This window comes from Sinohyriopsis cumingii, chromosome 13, assembly GCF_028554795.1.
Source record: "Sinohyriopsis cumingii isolate HCF-2022 chromosome 13, ASM2855479v2, whole genome shotgun sequence".
Lineage (NCBI taxonomy): Eukaryota > Metazoa > Mollusca > Bivalvia > Unionida > Unionidae > Sinohyriopsis > Sinohyriopsis cumingii.
The window spans coordinates 41,588,796-41,602,962 of NC_142973.1; the positions used below are offsets into that span (position 1 = coordinate 41,588,796).

At 35.2% G+C, this 14,167-nt stretch overlaps 1 protein-coding gene across 2 annotated transcripts in view; it reads right to left on the minus strand.

Moving 5' to 3' along the window:
- The window catches only part of LOC149785281 (palmitoyltransferase ZDHHC17-like), a 58,987-nt gene that overhangs the window by 30,691 nt on the left and 14,129 nt on the right, over positions 1–14,167 (minus strand). For both annotated transcript variants that reach the window (XM_089979152.1, XM_089979153.1), the window contains exons 5-8: positions 12,206–12,344; positions 8,475–8,637; positions 3,608–3,733; positions 2,283–2,422 (exon numbers count right to left, since the gene is read on the minus strand). In XM_089979152.1, coding sequence (XP_089835278.1) covers positions 2,283–2,422; positions 3,608–3,733; positions 8,475–8,637; positions 12,206–12,344 — 568 coding nt within the window. The remainder of the gene's footprint in view (positions 1–2,282; positions 2,423–3,607; positions 3,734–8,474; positions 8,638–12,205; positions 12,345–14,167) is intronic.

Below are 14,167 nucleotides of genomic sequence, written 5' to 3' on the forward strand. Positions count from 1 at the left end.
GGTTTTGTACATATATGAGAATATGTCTAAGAAATGTGACTTGATATGCAAATGTGACGGATCAGTAAAACAATTACCATAAAATAATACATTGTCAATTTCAGTGCCAATTTATTAAAGATCTGGGTCTAGTTGCATGCACAATAGTAATCACAGTACACAAATACAACACGGGAACATAACTCTGGAAAACTCACTAATATGTGATGATGCACTGTTCATCTGATGTTAATAATGTCTACCAATTCCACAGAAAGATATTGAGTAGTGCACAAACATGCATACACACAAGCCATCATTTCTTAGAAATAGGAAAACAATATGCTGGCTTTCTGATTCCCTATCACCATTCTCTCAAATAAGGCTGGATCTACTTTTTCCTTAATGTTTCTTACTTACAACTGAACCAGTCTGAACAACTATGCAAAGGAAATATATAACGTGATAAGGGTGTCAATGTGCAGACAATTATAAGTGATAAAGGTGCCTATATGCAGACAATTATAAGTGATAAGAAGGCCTATGTGCAGACAATTATAAGTGAAAAGAGTGCCTATGTGCGGACAATTACAAGTGATCAGGGTGTCTATGTACAGACAATTATAAGTGATAAGAATGCCTATGCACAGGCAATTATAAGTGATAAGAATGCCTTAGTGCAGACAATTATAAGTGATCAGAGTGCCTTTGTGCAGACAATTATAAGTGACAAGAATGCCTTAATGCAGACAATTATAAGGGATAAGAATGCCTTAGTGCAGTCAATTATAACTGATAAGAATGCCTTAGTGCAGACAATTATAAGTGATAAGACTGCCTATGTACAGACAATTATAAGCAATAAGAATGCCTATGTGCAGACAATTATAAGTGATAAGAATGCCTTAGTGCTGACAATTATAAGCAATAAGAGTGCCTTAGTACAGTCAATTATAAGTGATAAGAGTGCCTATGTACAGACAATTTAAGTGATAAGAGTGCCTTTGTGCAGGCAATTATAAGTGATAAGACTACATACAGACAATTATAAGTGATAATGTCTTTGTGCAGGCAATTGTAAGTGATAAGAATGCCTTAGTGCAGAAATTATAAGTGATAATAATGCCTTAGTGCAGACAATTCTAAGTGATAAGAATGCCTTAGTGCAGACAGTTATAAATGATAAGTATGTCTATGTACAGGCAATTACAAGTGATAAGGATGCCTTTGTGCAGGCAATTATAAGTGATAAGAATGCCTTTGTGCAGACAATTATAAGCAATAAGAATGCCTATGTGCAGACAATTATAAGTGATAAGAATACCTATGTGCAGACAATTAAAAGTGATAAGAATGCCTATGTACAGACAATTTTAAGTGATAAAAATGCCTATGTACAGACAATTATAAGTGATAAGAATACCTATGTACAGACAATTATAAGTGATAAGAATACCTTTGTGCAGTCAATTACAAGTGATAAGAATGGCTTAGTGCAGTCAATTATAAGTGATAAGAATGCCTTTGTGCAGTCAATTATAAGTGATAAGAATGCATTTGTGCAGTCAGTTATAAGTGATAAGAATGGCTTAGTGCAGACAATTATAAGTGACAGGTATACCTATGTACAGACAATTATAAGTGATAAGAATATCTTTGTGCAGTCAATTATAAGCAATAAGAATGCCTATGTACAGACAATTATAAGTGATAAGAATGCCTATGTACAGACAATTATAAGTGATAAAGGTGCATATATGCGGACAATTATAAGTGATAAGAATGCCTTTGTGCAGACAATTATAAGCGATAAGAATGCCTACGTACAGACAATTATAAGTGATAAGAATGCCTATGTACAGACAATTATATGTGATAAGAATGCCTATGTACAGACAATTATAAGTGATAAGAATGCCTTAGTGCAGACAATTACAAGTGATAAGACTGCCTATGTACAGACAATTATAAGTGATAAAAATGCCTATGTACAGACAATTATAAGTGATAAGAATGCCTTTGTGCAGTCAATTATAAGTGATAATAATGGCTTAGTGCAGACAATTATAAGTGATCAAGAGTGCCCTTGTGCAGACAAGTCTCAGTACTTATATTCTGTGACTTATTGACATGCGGGATTTAGGTCTGACAATCTCAAGTCCCAGCATGCAATGTCTAAGAACAGAGATAAGTATGTTTTGTGTTTAATGACACATCAGCACCATTCTGGCTATAGAGAGTTGGGCAAAAGTTAGATGATAGACAGAATGAGATGGAGATATTTTGAGGTAAATGTTACTCACACTTGGCAGCTTTTAAATATGAGATATGCCGTGATTGCCAGCAGGACTTTAATTGGCCATTCAGCCTCCATTTCTGGGATGAAGCCAATCATAAACATGGCCAAAAATGGAAATATCAGCATCACTCTTCTTCTCAATTCCTGAAACAGTTCAAAACATCTCATCAATGTTTCATAACCTTTATCTAACACCTTCATCAGATAGAGGAAAACGAATATACAAATGTTTTTGTTAATGCAGACTCCTACACATCACTGCTAGCCAAGATTCTTCACCCTGCAGATCGATCAGATATTTCAGTGCTTTGGGTCTGTGAATTTCATTGGATGCAGCAGCAAGCCACCAAATCCAATCAAAATCAAGTTGTTCAAGCGGAGCACACAAACAGAAATAAGATATGTTGTTGCTGTTGTAGGGTTTAACGCCATTTTTCAGCACACTATAGGCTATACATGACAGCCAGTATTAATGGTGGAGGAAGAACCTGGGAAAACCCCGGGAAGAACCACCGACCCATGAGAAGCTACTGGCAAGCTTTCTCACATACCCACACTGGCCAAATCTTGAGACTCGAACCCACACAGACAGAGGTGAGAAGGCAGTGATCCATAACGGAGAGTACTTTAGACCACTCAGCCACTCAGGGCCCCCATAAATAAGATATTTTCTACTGCCCATCTGTTTGCACAAATACATCCTTTCCCTGAAATACATGTGTATTGGTTTCTCTCTGGTACATGGTCATACTTTTGATGTTAAGCTTTATCCTTTTGAAGTCAACTGCCTCCACCATATTTGGGAAATCTATAATGCACAGCTGTTAAATGCTATTGGTTAGTTGGCAGTATATACAAAGGCAAGCAACTTATGAAATCCAACGGATTTCGCTAGGACATAGCACTGAAATATCTGATTGATCTGCACAGGTAAAGATATTTTAATATATTGCATCCTCAGTTAGTTAAGATGACTCCTTCAAAACCTAAAGCATTTTTAATATGGTGTAAATGATCTGGACTCAAGTGGAAGTGTGAAAAATGGTGCTAATGAGTGACAATAACTTCACTCTTCTAATATCGGCTACATTTGAATCCATAATTATCATTGTGAGTTCTAATGAATCCATAACTGCTTTAATGGGTGACTCCTCATATTTTAAGGTGCCAAGTTTTTATCACTGGAACAGTCCTAAACAATGCAGTAGTTATGTGATAAAATGTTATAGCAATATTACAAAACAATTCAAATGAATTACTACATTGTCTGTTTTAATTACATATTAACAGTAAATTTATAATTTCATTTGTAGACTTAAACATGTTTACCTTGTCTGTTGAGAACTTTATAAGACAGTGGGTCCTCTCATATCCAAGTTCTTGTCTGTACTTGCATATTCTATTCACTATCATGTTGTTCTTCTGTGCTCTGGCTATGTCTAATGCAGTCTCTTGCTAAAATGATTTGACAAATCACACCTTAAGTTTTGTGTATGCTGGAGTTCAGTATTGGAACCAGGAAGTGAACATGAAAGAGCTTTAAAAAAATTAATGACTATACTACACAGTATTGGCAAACAACTGGAAATACCCTGAATGGTACAGCTAGTTAGAAACAGACAGGGCTTTCCTTACTAGCTGTGAGCCTGGTGACTTACCTGGCTACTTCTGCTTTACACCCGGCTACTTTATAAAAAAAACTCTATCACCATTGGGAGAGGTCCCCCAAAACCCCCACCAAATTTGGAAATTCACCTTCGAATATAAATCTAATGGAAGACCCTGAATAGAGTGATGCCCATTCCTATTGCTAATGTCTTCCTGTCTGCTCCCAAAACTTATCTGCTCTCTGTTGAAGTAAAGAAATCTGACACATTCATTCTAAGTACTTTTTTCTATTTAAGCCATATATATTTTTCAAATTCATATTACATGTATTATTAATACAAAGAAAATGAATTTTCAAACCATCAAGTAATATCCTTGATCATATCAGCATCAGGTCCTTGTGCTGCTAAAATGCCTCATTAAAAAACATTACCACATGTTCTTTTAGTTGAGTATTTTCCCTAGCCTGTCATAGACTAAAGGGGATACTGATTGTGACTTGTATTGAACCACTTTTAAAACTTTCCCCCACTTTATCCAATACTACCCTTCTACCATGTTTTTTAATTAGCAGTCAGGGTGAAAGGGTAAAAATACAGAGCTTCAACTAAGATATTCTCTCAAAGAGCAAGTGTGACCTTGTCTACATGTTTCAGATAGTCAGAGAAGGAAAGTGTAGAATCAGTGACGTATGGTAGCTGGTCTTACATGACTGATGACACATCAACAAATGAAGCAAATTGGATACTAAATAAACATAATACCTTATTTAATTACATGAGTGAAATAACAATTTAAAGAGATTTTTAAATCTGGGCAAGCTCAGCATGAAACTTTTGTTCTGTTCAGGATCTGGCCCTTATTTAACTTGTGTTTACACACTTCAAGTTTTTTCCCCCAAATTCTCCCACTCCACCATCCTGTAACAAGTATAGTGTGAATGACACATTATCTACAAACCCAGCATGAAGTTAAACCCTGGTAGCAAACAAAAACACCAATTTCAAAAATCAGGTAAGAATGAAACAATGATGTATCTGACTGATGCAGTGAATTTATTTACAGCATCAATTTGCCTGAAAAATGTACTTCATGGTGTAAACACTGCATAAGATAACCAATCCCATACCTGAAACTTTAGTGTATAAAAACCAGCTTGAATCAACATACAAGACTCACAGCTCATGCTCTTTCTTAATATATTGCTGTAATAAAGCTGGGTAATCTAAACTTTAGTCTGTCATCTCCGCACATTAGTACACAAGCACACTGACTAAATCCTACCTTCTTTCTCTAATCACCACTGAAGCCCAATAAAATAAACGGAAGGAGAAAAAAAGAACCATACTAAGTATGGCAACTTGGACATATTTCATTGTGACATCATCTGTATACTGTAACATTTGTCACATGTTACCTTGTCATATCATCAGCCTGTGCTTCATTACTGCTAGTAAAGAACTCCCGATTTTTTCCTCGTATGTATTACACAAAATCTTGGCATTATGTACTAAAGCCATTGCAGAAAATGCAATCTAAATAAAGCGTGATTGTATCAAAGAATTTATTGCAATGTGGCAGGGGTATTATCATCCAAAGGGAGGTAACTTGATATGAGGAGTATGGAATTCTTAATGTCAGGTGTACATCTTTGTCTATATTTTAGGAATGTTATACCTTTTGCATTTACAGTGGAACCCCGCTATAACGCGACAATTGGGGTTTAAAAAATTGGATCATGTTAATATCTGGGTCGCGTTAATGCGAGGTTTTGCAGTATTTTACTTTTATCTGAGAACAACTCATTGGCACATATATGTGTATTCATGTCTAATGTACACGATGAATAGGGTATCAACACCGTTTACTATTGTGACATTGTGGCATTCAGTTCATCTATAATGCATGTAGTTCCAATTGAAAATTGCACACAGATTTACAATATATAATATTTTTTCCCAGATCACTGTGTCTGAATTCAATGTCTAATATACAGCATGAACAGAGTATCAACACCGTTTACCTGCTGTCTGTTATTGTACCATTGGGGCTTGAAATTAAATCCATAAAATATGTAATTCCATTGCAAAAAGTGTATACATATTTAAACTATTAAATAATTTTGTCACACATCATTATGTGTCTGAATTCAATGGGAAAAAATTAACAACAAAATTAGGTTAAGAAAGACAAAGCACATGTACGGCTCATTACGTTCCAGGGTCTATGAACGGTGTCTGTACAAATTTCATTTTGCTAAAATTTTCTCATATGCGTTTCCGTGTACATTTATCCACTGCAAATTTCCAATAATTAACGCTTGTACGCCTATTCATTTGAATGACTACAAGAAGAATAATTACCAATCAACACATGCTTTCAGTGTGCATATAACTTTTACTTCAGATTTTGTGACTATCAAAAGAAACATGTGAAAACTACTTTACTAATCATTGCGCAAAGTGCAGTGAACGACTTCTGTCTGTGAACTTGCTTTACCATAATGGCAATTTGTTAAAATAAAAAATAGGAAATAATTAACGAGTTCATAAACAAACACCATACCCTTGTAAAACCCGAGAACTAAGTGCAGTAGGCCTGCAATGATCACGAGTCACTTTTATAAAAAAATTTTTTTACAGCTGAACGCATGTACAATTTCATACCCTTTCAATTTAAAGCTAATAAAGCAGACATTATTTACTGGTCAACTGATTGCATCTAATAACACCGCCAAGCCCAGCAAACATGTTGGCGGCTTTCGTTTTTTGAAATTTATTAAATTGTGAGAATCTTTTATCAACCACCACATTGTCTGCTACTTGTTTGTGTATGCAGTTAAAGAAGAAACACATATCGGCTATTGTTTGAGCAACGACTGTATACAGAATTAACTGAAGACAATCACAAAGACGACTTACTGGCTTTACTCATGGATCACTAACAAGTAACATTTCCGATAATGTTTATTTTGGCATAACACTTCAAGAACCTGGTGATATTGTTAAATTTCAGAAGCTACACCACGATCATATTATATTAAAATTCATATGCGAACTCTTCCCCAAAATGATAATAAGTCTTTTACACACTATTTCTCGTACTTAAAAAAAATGAATTCCCAGAACGAGAAAAATACACATACATCTATTTAAAATTTCAGGAACCATGCTACGATCATATTAAATTCTAATTCATATGCAATCTCTTCCCCATAATGATTACAAAAAATTATACACTATTTCATGTACTTTGAACAAAAACTATATTTTCGTGTGCAAATGAATATACGAAATTTCAGGAGCCATGCCATGACCGTGTTATATCCGAATTTGCTTTATAGTGGGGTACACTATAGCAGGGTTACTATACCTCTTTTTTTTCCCACATATTTTCTACAGAATTGTATAAATTCTGAGTTTTATATGTTGCCGTACTTCATGTTTATGTTTCAGTTTATGTTTCATTGGAATTCTACAAATTGACTTTAAATCAGCATAATACAGCCATGTGCCATCACACACACACACACACACACACATACACACACATTAATAAATGAACTTGCAAAGAGTGAAAAAAATTATGATTTTAGCTTTAGCCAGCAAAAAAAAGTTAATTAAGACGGTGTCCATATGACTTGGATGCCTGTGCCAATTTGATACAACTGAAAGGCATAATTCAAAGTCTAACAGGGGCCATAATGCTATTGGGTCAAAAAGTGGAAAAGATCGAATTTGACCTAGACCTTAATGTAAATCCCCATACAAATTCTGGTTTCACAAAGACATGATGTGATTGGACACAACAGAACATGATGAGACAAATGGCACGCGTACTCTATGCCCTCTCCAAGTCCATGTTAGGATTCAACTGACCACTAAGGTGTCCAGTCTATAAATGATACTTAAATTTTTTGATTCAATGTTGATGGTTGATACCAATATTCTAATGCATCATATTTGTTTGGTACTCACAAAGAAAAGATATTGGCAACTGAACATGGGAAGTAAACAGAAATCAATGTGACAACGCTGAGAAAGTGAGAAACATTTGAAACTTGAGGCTAACATATTTTTTGCCCAGAATGATAGTTTGATGTCTAAATCAATAATATGCCTGAGAGTATATCTTGTCAAATCTGTATAATTTTATACACTATACTGTAACAGTAGAGCCCTGAAAACAAATGCAAAACTATAACAAAAACAATAACATGAATCTTCAACCAAATGTCAAAGGGGATACAAATGAGTTGCAGAATGAATTGTCTTTGCCGTAAACAATGAACATCCCAAATAAGAAGAGAATCATTGAAGGAAATAAAAACCTTCAATCAATCCCTTAACAAAACGTTTGATGATCACACTGGTGCCATTGGCTCCAGAAAAATGATTGCTACATTTCTTTCAACTAATGCAAGCTTTAAAAAAATTAGAGGCTTCTTCTGAGAATTCTCATTTCACCCTAATTGTTTTACAAAAGTTATGATTTAACTAAAGTTACATCTATATACATCTGCTATGAACAAAATTATGAAAACTGCCATGTCATACAGCCTAATATAACACTGTTGGATCTTTTGTACCTTATTATTGAGTACATCCAGGTTTGCGCCTGCTTCAATAAGCATCTTTATTACAACCGTATTTCCAGTCTGACAGGCCCAATGGAGGGGGGTGTTACCACTGATCTTGTCTCTTTTGTTCACATTGGCTCCAAATGTCAGAAGCAGTCGCACTGGGTCATATCTGATGATAGGATATGATTAGCAAATTCAAATACTATTTTGTTATCTCACTCCATTTTCATTTAGATATACCTATGCTCAAAACTATGCCCACCCGTCCCACTTGAAAAACTTGAACCAGACAGGTTGGTCCCTCAAAACTAAGATAACCCATTCCACTTGTAAAACTTGAACCAGACAGGTTGGTCCCTCAAAACTAAGATAACCCATTCCACTTGTAAAACTTGAACCAGACAGGTTGGTCCCTCAAACAAGCCCACTCCCACATATGACCCAGAGGGAGAACAAAATTATGTATGCAAGCATTTATAACGCTTTGTAAAAGTCAACAAAAATAATTTTCATCTATTTTTAATATTCTAGTGGCATGCAAATGTGTTTCATCAACAAATCATTCCTAACAGTTACAGATAGTGTTTCTAAGTCTGACTGCTGTTTATTGCTGTCAATTATTTATTTCAAAGACTGTCTGCTGTTTAAAATGTCTTAAATGTATTAAAAAAATCCTAACTTGGCATTTCTACAGTTCAAGTGCAAAAGTTCAGCAGCATTCACAATCCCCAAAAATATTAAACACATTGTTTAACAATTCCAATAATTATATCATCTAAGCTTTGTTCAATGCAAGAGATTTCCTTTCTTCACATGTGGAATGTCAAATCAATAATCAAAAGTACTTGATTATGTAATGACTTTGAGAACCCCTCACTTGTACGGCTAATATGCTGTTCTTACTGAGTGTAAATCTTTGTAACATATAAAATGAAGTAATCTCAGTTTCTGCAATCTAGAACCAAAAAGTTGATTCAAACATATAAAAAATACAATTACATCCCAATGCTTATTAATTCTAAAATATGTCAAATGCAATTTTCAATCTCAGTTATCTTTACCAAAATTACTGCTCGATGAAATCAATGCAAGATCTGCAACCAATACATGAGCTGGAGCAAAATGTTTTTGGAATAAGCACAATCGTGCACAAGTCACTACATTCCCAACTATCTTTAAAAAAATGTAATATGCTCTTTTAATGTTCTATTGTGCAGATATATCATCTTAAATTAAATAATGTTTCAAGGAATGATTCACACTTGAAGTATCATTGCCATCAACCAATGGAATAATGATGTGTGGGATACCAAATCTTCAACTATCTGACTGTAACATATCTGAATATAAACCTATCCCCAGATGTTGCAGAAAAAAATATACTAGGTTGGCCTGATGGTCTTATAATTTAATGAACTAAAGTGTAATCTTCAATATCACCTGGATGAGTATTTTACATAAAAAGAAAGAACTATGCATCCAATCAAACTGAATATAATGCTTTTCTAGTCTAAGCAGTGTAAATAAACATTTGTAAACAGGACATGAATATCCTCACCAATATACGTCCATAAATGTGGACCACTCATCTATTTACAATGAGTCAATAACATGACAATACTAAGTAAACACTGACGGATGATTCTGCTTTATTGATTGCAGCTGTCAGGCAACCCCAATATCTGTTGGTGGACCCTGAATTTTTATTCCAATATATCCCATTATAAAAACTTGAAAATATTTCTTTTTTGTCTCATTTCAGATCTGTAACATGTTACTGAATCAAAACCATAATTTTACCTTTACCTCACCTGAAGTCATCTTTATCATACAAAAGCTTGCCACTGCTTTCTAATGTGAATTTTAGGCATAAGCAGCCTTTGTTTCTCCAATATATGTGGCATTGTCAAAGAGCTGACAAGCGAGCAGTTAGCTCTTCCTTTTTCAGAGTGATAAATATGTATTCCTTCCCCGATTATACATTTTTGTTTACTACCTGCTTGAACACAGGGTCCATGATACATCTGCCAAGGAATGCTTGGAGATGCATGATCTTGCACGAAATACTAAATGACTTTCTGATGACTTTACTTCTAATTAACTTCATGTTTTTCACCTTCTTCCAATATATTATCAGATCATAACACATTATGATCACACTCACTACCTTATAAATCCAGCCCAACAAACTAATAAAATGGAAACTGCAATGTCTTTGGCTTCTTTTAGCAAACAGAAATACTGAAAGGTGCTTCCCACAGCTTCAATGTCATTTATGGAACAATTGTGATTCAGTGATTTCAAGTGGGTCCCCTCCTTCTTTTGATGGTAATATCTCTTTCTTCTTATCAGTTCAGTTCACTTCAGGCAACACTTTAGAGCACTGATGGGGTCATTTAGATACAACTGGGACACAGGGTTCAAAGAAGAGAGAAATGTCAAGATAAAGGGCTGATTTTAGATACGCCTGGGACATAGGGTTCAAAGAATAGAGAAATGTCATGATAAAGGGCCGATTTTAGATATGCCTGGGACATAGGATTCAAAGAAGAGAGAAATGTCAAGATAAAGGGCTGATTTTAGATACGCCTGGGACATAGGGTTCAAAGAAGAGAGAAATGTCAAGATAAAAGGCTCATTTTAGATACACCTGGGACATAGGGTTCAAAGAAGAGAGCAATGTCAAGATAAAGGGCTGATACCCATGAAGTGGAGCCTGTTCTTGGCAGTGAAGCAGGAACTGTCATGAGAAACTGAAAAATCCCAACAGAGCTGCTGATAGTTCAACCAATAAGGTTGTCACTGATTCCTGACTGCAGAAACAATGGTGACTAAGAAACAGATTTTGTGCAAAAGCAAAGTTAAGAAGGCTCTGGAATGTGATTAGAAGAGAGCCTTAATTAACCATGCCAGTCTTAAGATCACAGTTTGCAAGACAAGGGTTGTGATTTTGTCATCCCTCCTCATCAAAAAAGGGATTATAAAAGCAATGCCGGTGAGCGCAGATTTGCCTGAAGATTAAGGGGTGAAAGAACCATGAGGTATGGATTCATTGATTTCATCAGAACAGTGAAGATGATAGGAATTTGTTATGCCTGGGTTTGTTGTAGACTTGAATGTGGATTTGTCAATAAGGCAAAATAAGCTTATTGCATGTAGTTAGACCAATGAATTTCAAACTATGCCTACAATTAAAAAAAAAGAGCAAGAAATAGACAAATAGCTGGAATATGGCTTCCTGAGATGAGAAAACTCCAACAAAGTGCTCAACTAATTGAAAAGGCACAAGTGAATTCAGTATTTGTGAGAACTCAAGAAACATTGTGCTTCCAAACATGAGCAAAATAGTAACCGACTTCTAACTGGATTTCATGCCAATTCATCTGTCCATGGGAAGACCACTCAAGTTTAACTTGCATCTTAGCAAGTAGATAACCCTAACCACTTCTGTTGCAAAAAGCAGCCAAAAACTGTGACAAATGTCTTTCATAGCTTGGGAGGGCTGGATTTGTGCGGTGTTGGATGTACTCCAGATATATTATCAGTTAATATACCGGAAGAAGAAAACTGTATATTCAATAGTTCACAATGCCTGCAAACTTCCCTGTATATAACTTTAAAAAACTACACAAACAATGTTAAAATAAAATATTCACAACAGCAATGGCAAGAATACCCTTGCTGAGATAACATACTATGTCCTACAGACACCAAAAATGAAAACAAATCCTACTTACCCAAACACTCTGTAAGAAGCCCACATGGCAGCAGTCATTCCATTTTTGTCCAGCATGTCCACATCTTGACCTTTGGCCACTAGATACGCCACAATGGCAGTGTGGCCAAACTGAGCAGCCAGATGCAGGCAACTACAGCCTAGAAAATAAGAACCCAAAAGGGGCCTGAGATCCCTCACCTGGCAGGCATTTACCTCAAGCCAAATGCCAAGGAAGTTACCCCAAAAAAAATATGTATCATCCTTTCCAATGCAGATCAGCACCAACTGTGCAAACTTTAAAGATTTTAAGAGAGGATGCTTTATATGAAACATCTGCAATTTCTTTTAAAAAAATATTATGTATGTATAGGGTTCAACAACAGCCTGCAAAATTACTAGCTATATGGTGTCAATTAAAAGCCATGTTAGAAAAAGCTAAAGAAAAAGAAATGCCAAAAGAAATTATAATGCCTTCCAAATAAACATAAACATATAAACAATAAAATGTTAAGATATTAAAGTCTGCAAACGGCATTTAAAATAAACGATCAATGTAAAAAAATATAAAACCCTTAAAACATAAATACAAATTTCCTTTTAAAATAAACTGTCTTCTGTCAAAAATGTCCAAAATCATCATCATAAAGCTTCTAAATCGAGTTCACGATAAGCAGATAAAGCAGCCATTTATAGGTCTTTCTAATAACAGCAGACAAATATGATAGCAGATTTGGCATCATTCATACAGAATCGAAAGGCCCCCATGCCCAAATGCTTTCTGTAAAGCTTGTTCCAAGTCTGTTCAGCAGCTTTTGTGAAAAGTCATTTGAAAATATTTCCATTTTTTTAACTGTTGGCAATAACTGACACTGAATTGGCCTGATTTATAACAAACCGAAAGGCCTTCATACCAGAATGATTTCTCTAAAATTGGGAAAACTCCATCATGCACTTTTTGAGATATGATTTTTTTAAAAATATCCATTTGTATTAATTGGCAGCTATATCGGACAACAGATCGATATCATCTGTAAACACTTGAAAGGCCGTCATGCCGTGATGCTATCTGCAAAGTTGGGTTGAAAATGGTGCAGTGGTTTATGAGAACAGTTAAAACATACCAATTTACCCTGACAGATGTCTATCAGTAGTTTCATAAAGATAAGTCCATATATTCTGCCACCTGTCTATAATTTATCATCTGGATAACAGACAAGTGGTCTAACAAACCCTCAAAAAGTAGTCATGTGGCTCATTTTCCATAGCAGATCCTCTATTAGTGGGGCCCACAATTATAATTCTATGTCTACCACATTTTGCAAAAACTGACTGATGTTAACCCTAATCCCAAATCTTTATCCATCACAGTTAGCATAAACTGACTGATGTAAGACCCCAATCCCAATACTATATTCAACACAGTTTGCATAAACCAAATGATGTAAGACCCCAATCCCAAATCTACCACAGTTTGCATAAATTGACTGATATAAGCCCCCAATCCCAATCCTATATCTACCATAGTTTACATAAATTGACTGATGTAAGACTTCTGTATCAACTAGAGTTTGCATAAATTGACTGATGTAAGACTCCAATCCCAATTCTGTATCAACTAGAGTTTGCATAAATTGACTGATGTAAGACTCCAATCCCAATTCTATATCAACTAGAGTTTGCATAAATTGACTGATGTAAGCCCCCATTTCCAATTCTATATCCACTAGAGTTTGCATAAACTGACTGATGTAAGCCCCCATTTCCAATTCTATATCCACTAGAGTTTGCATAAATTGTCTGATATAAGCCCCCAATCCCAATCCTACATCAACCATAGTTTACATAAATTGATTGAAGTAAGACTCCAATCCCAATTCTATATCAACTAGAGTTTGCATAAATTGACTGATGTAAGCCCCCATTTCCAATTCTATATCAGCTAGAGTTTGCATAAGTTGACTGATGAAAGCCCCCAATCTCA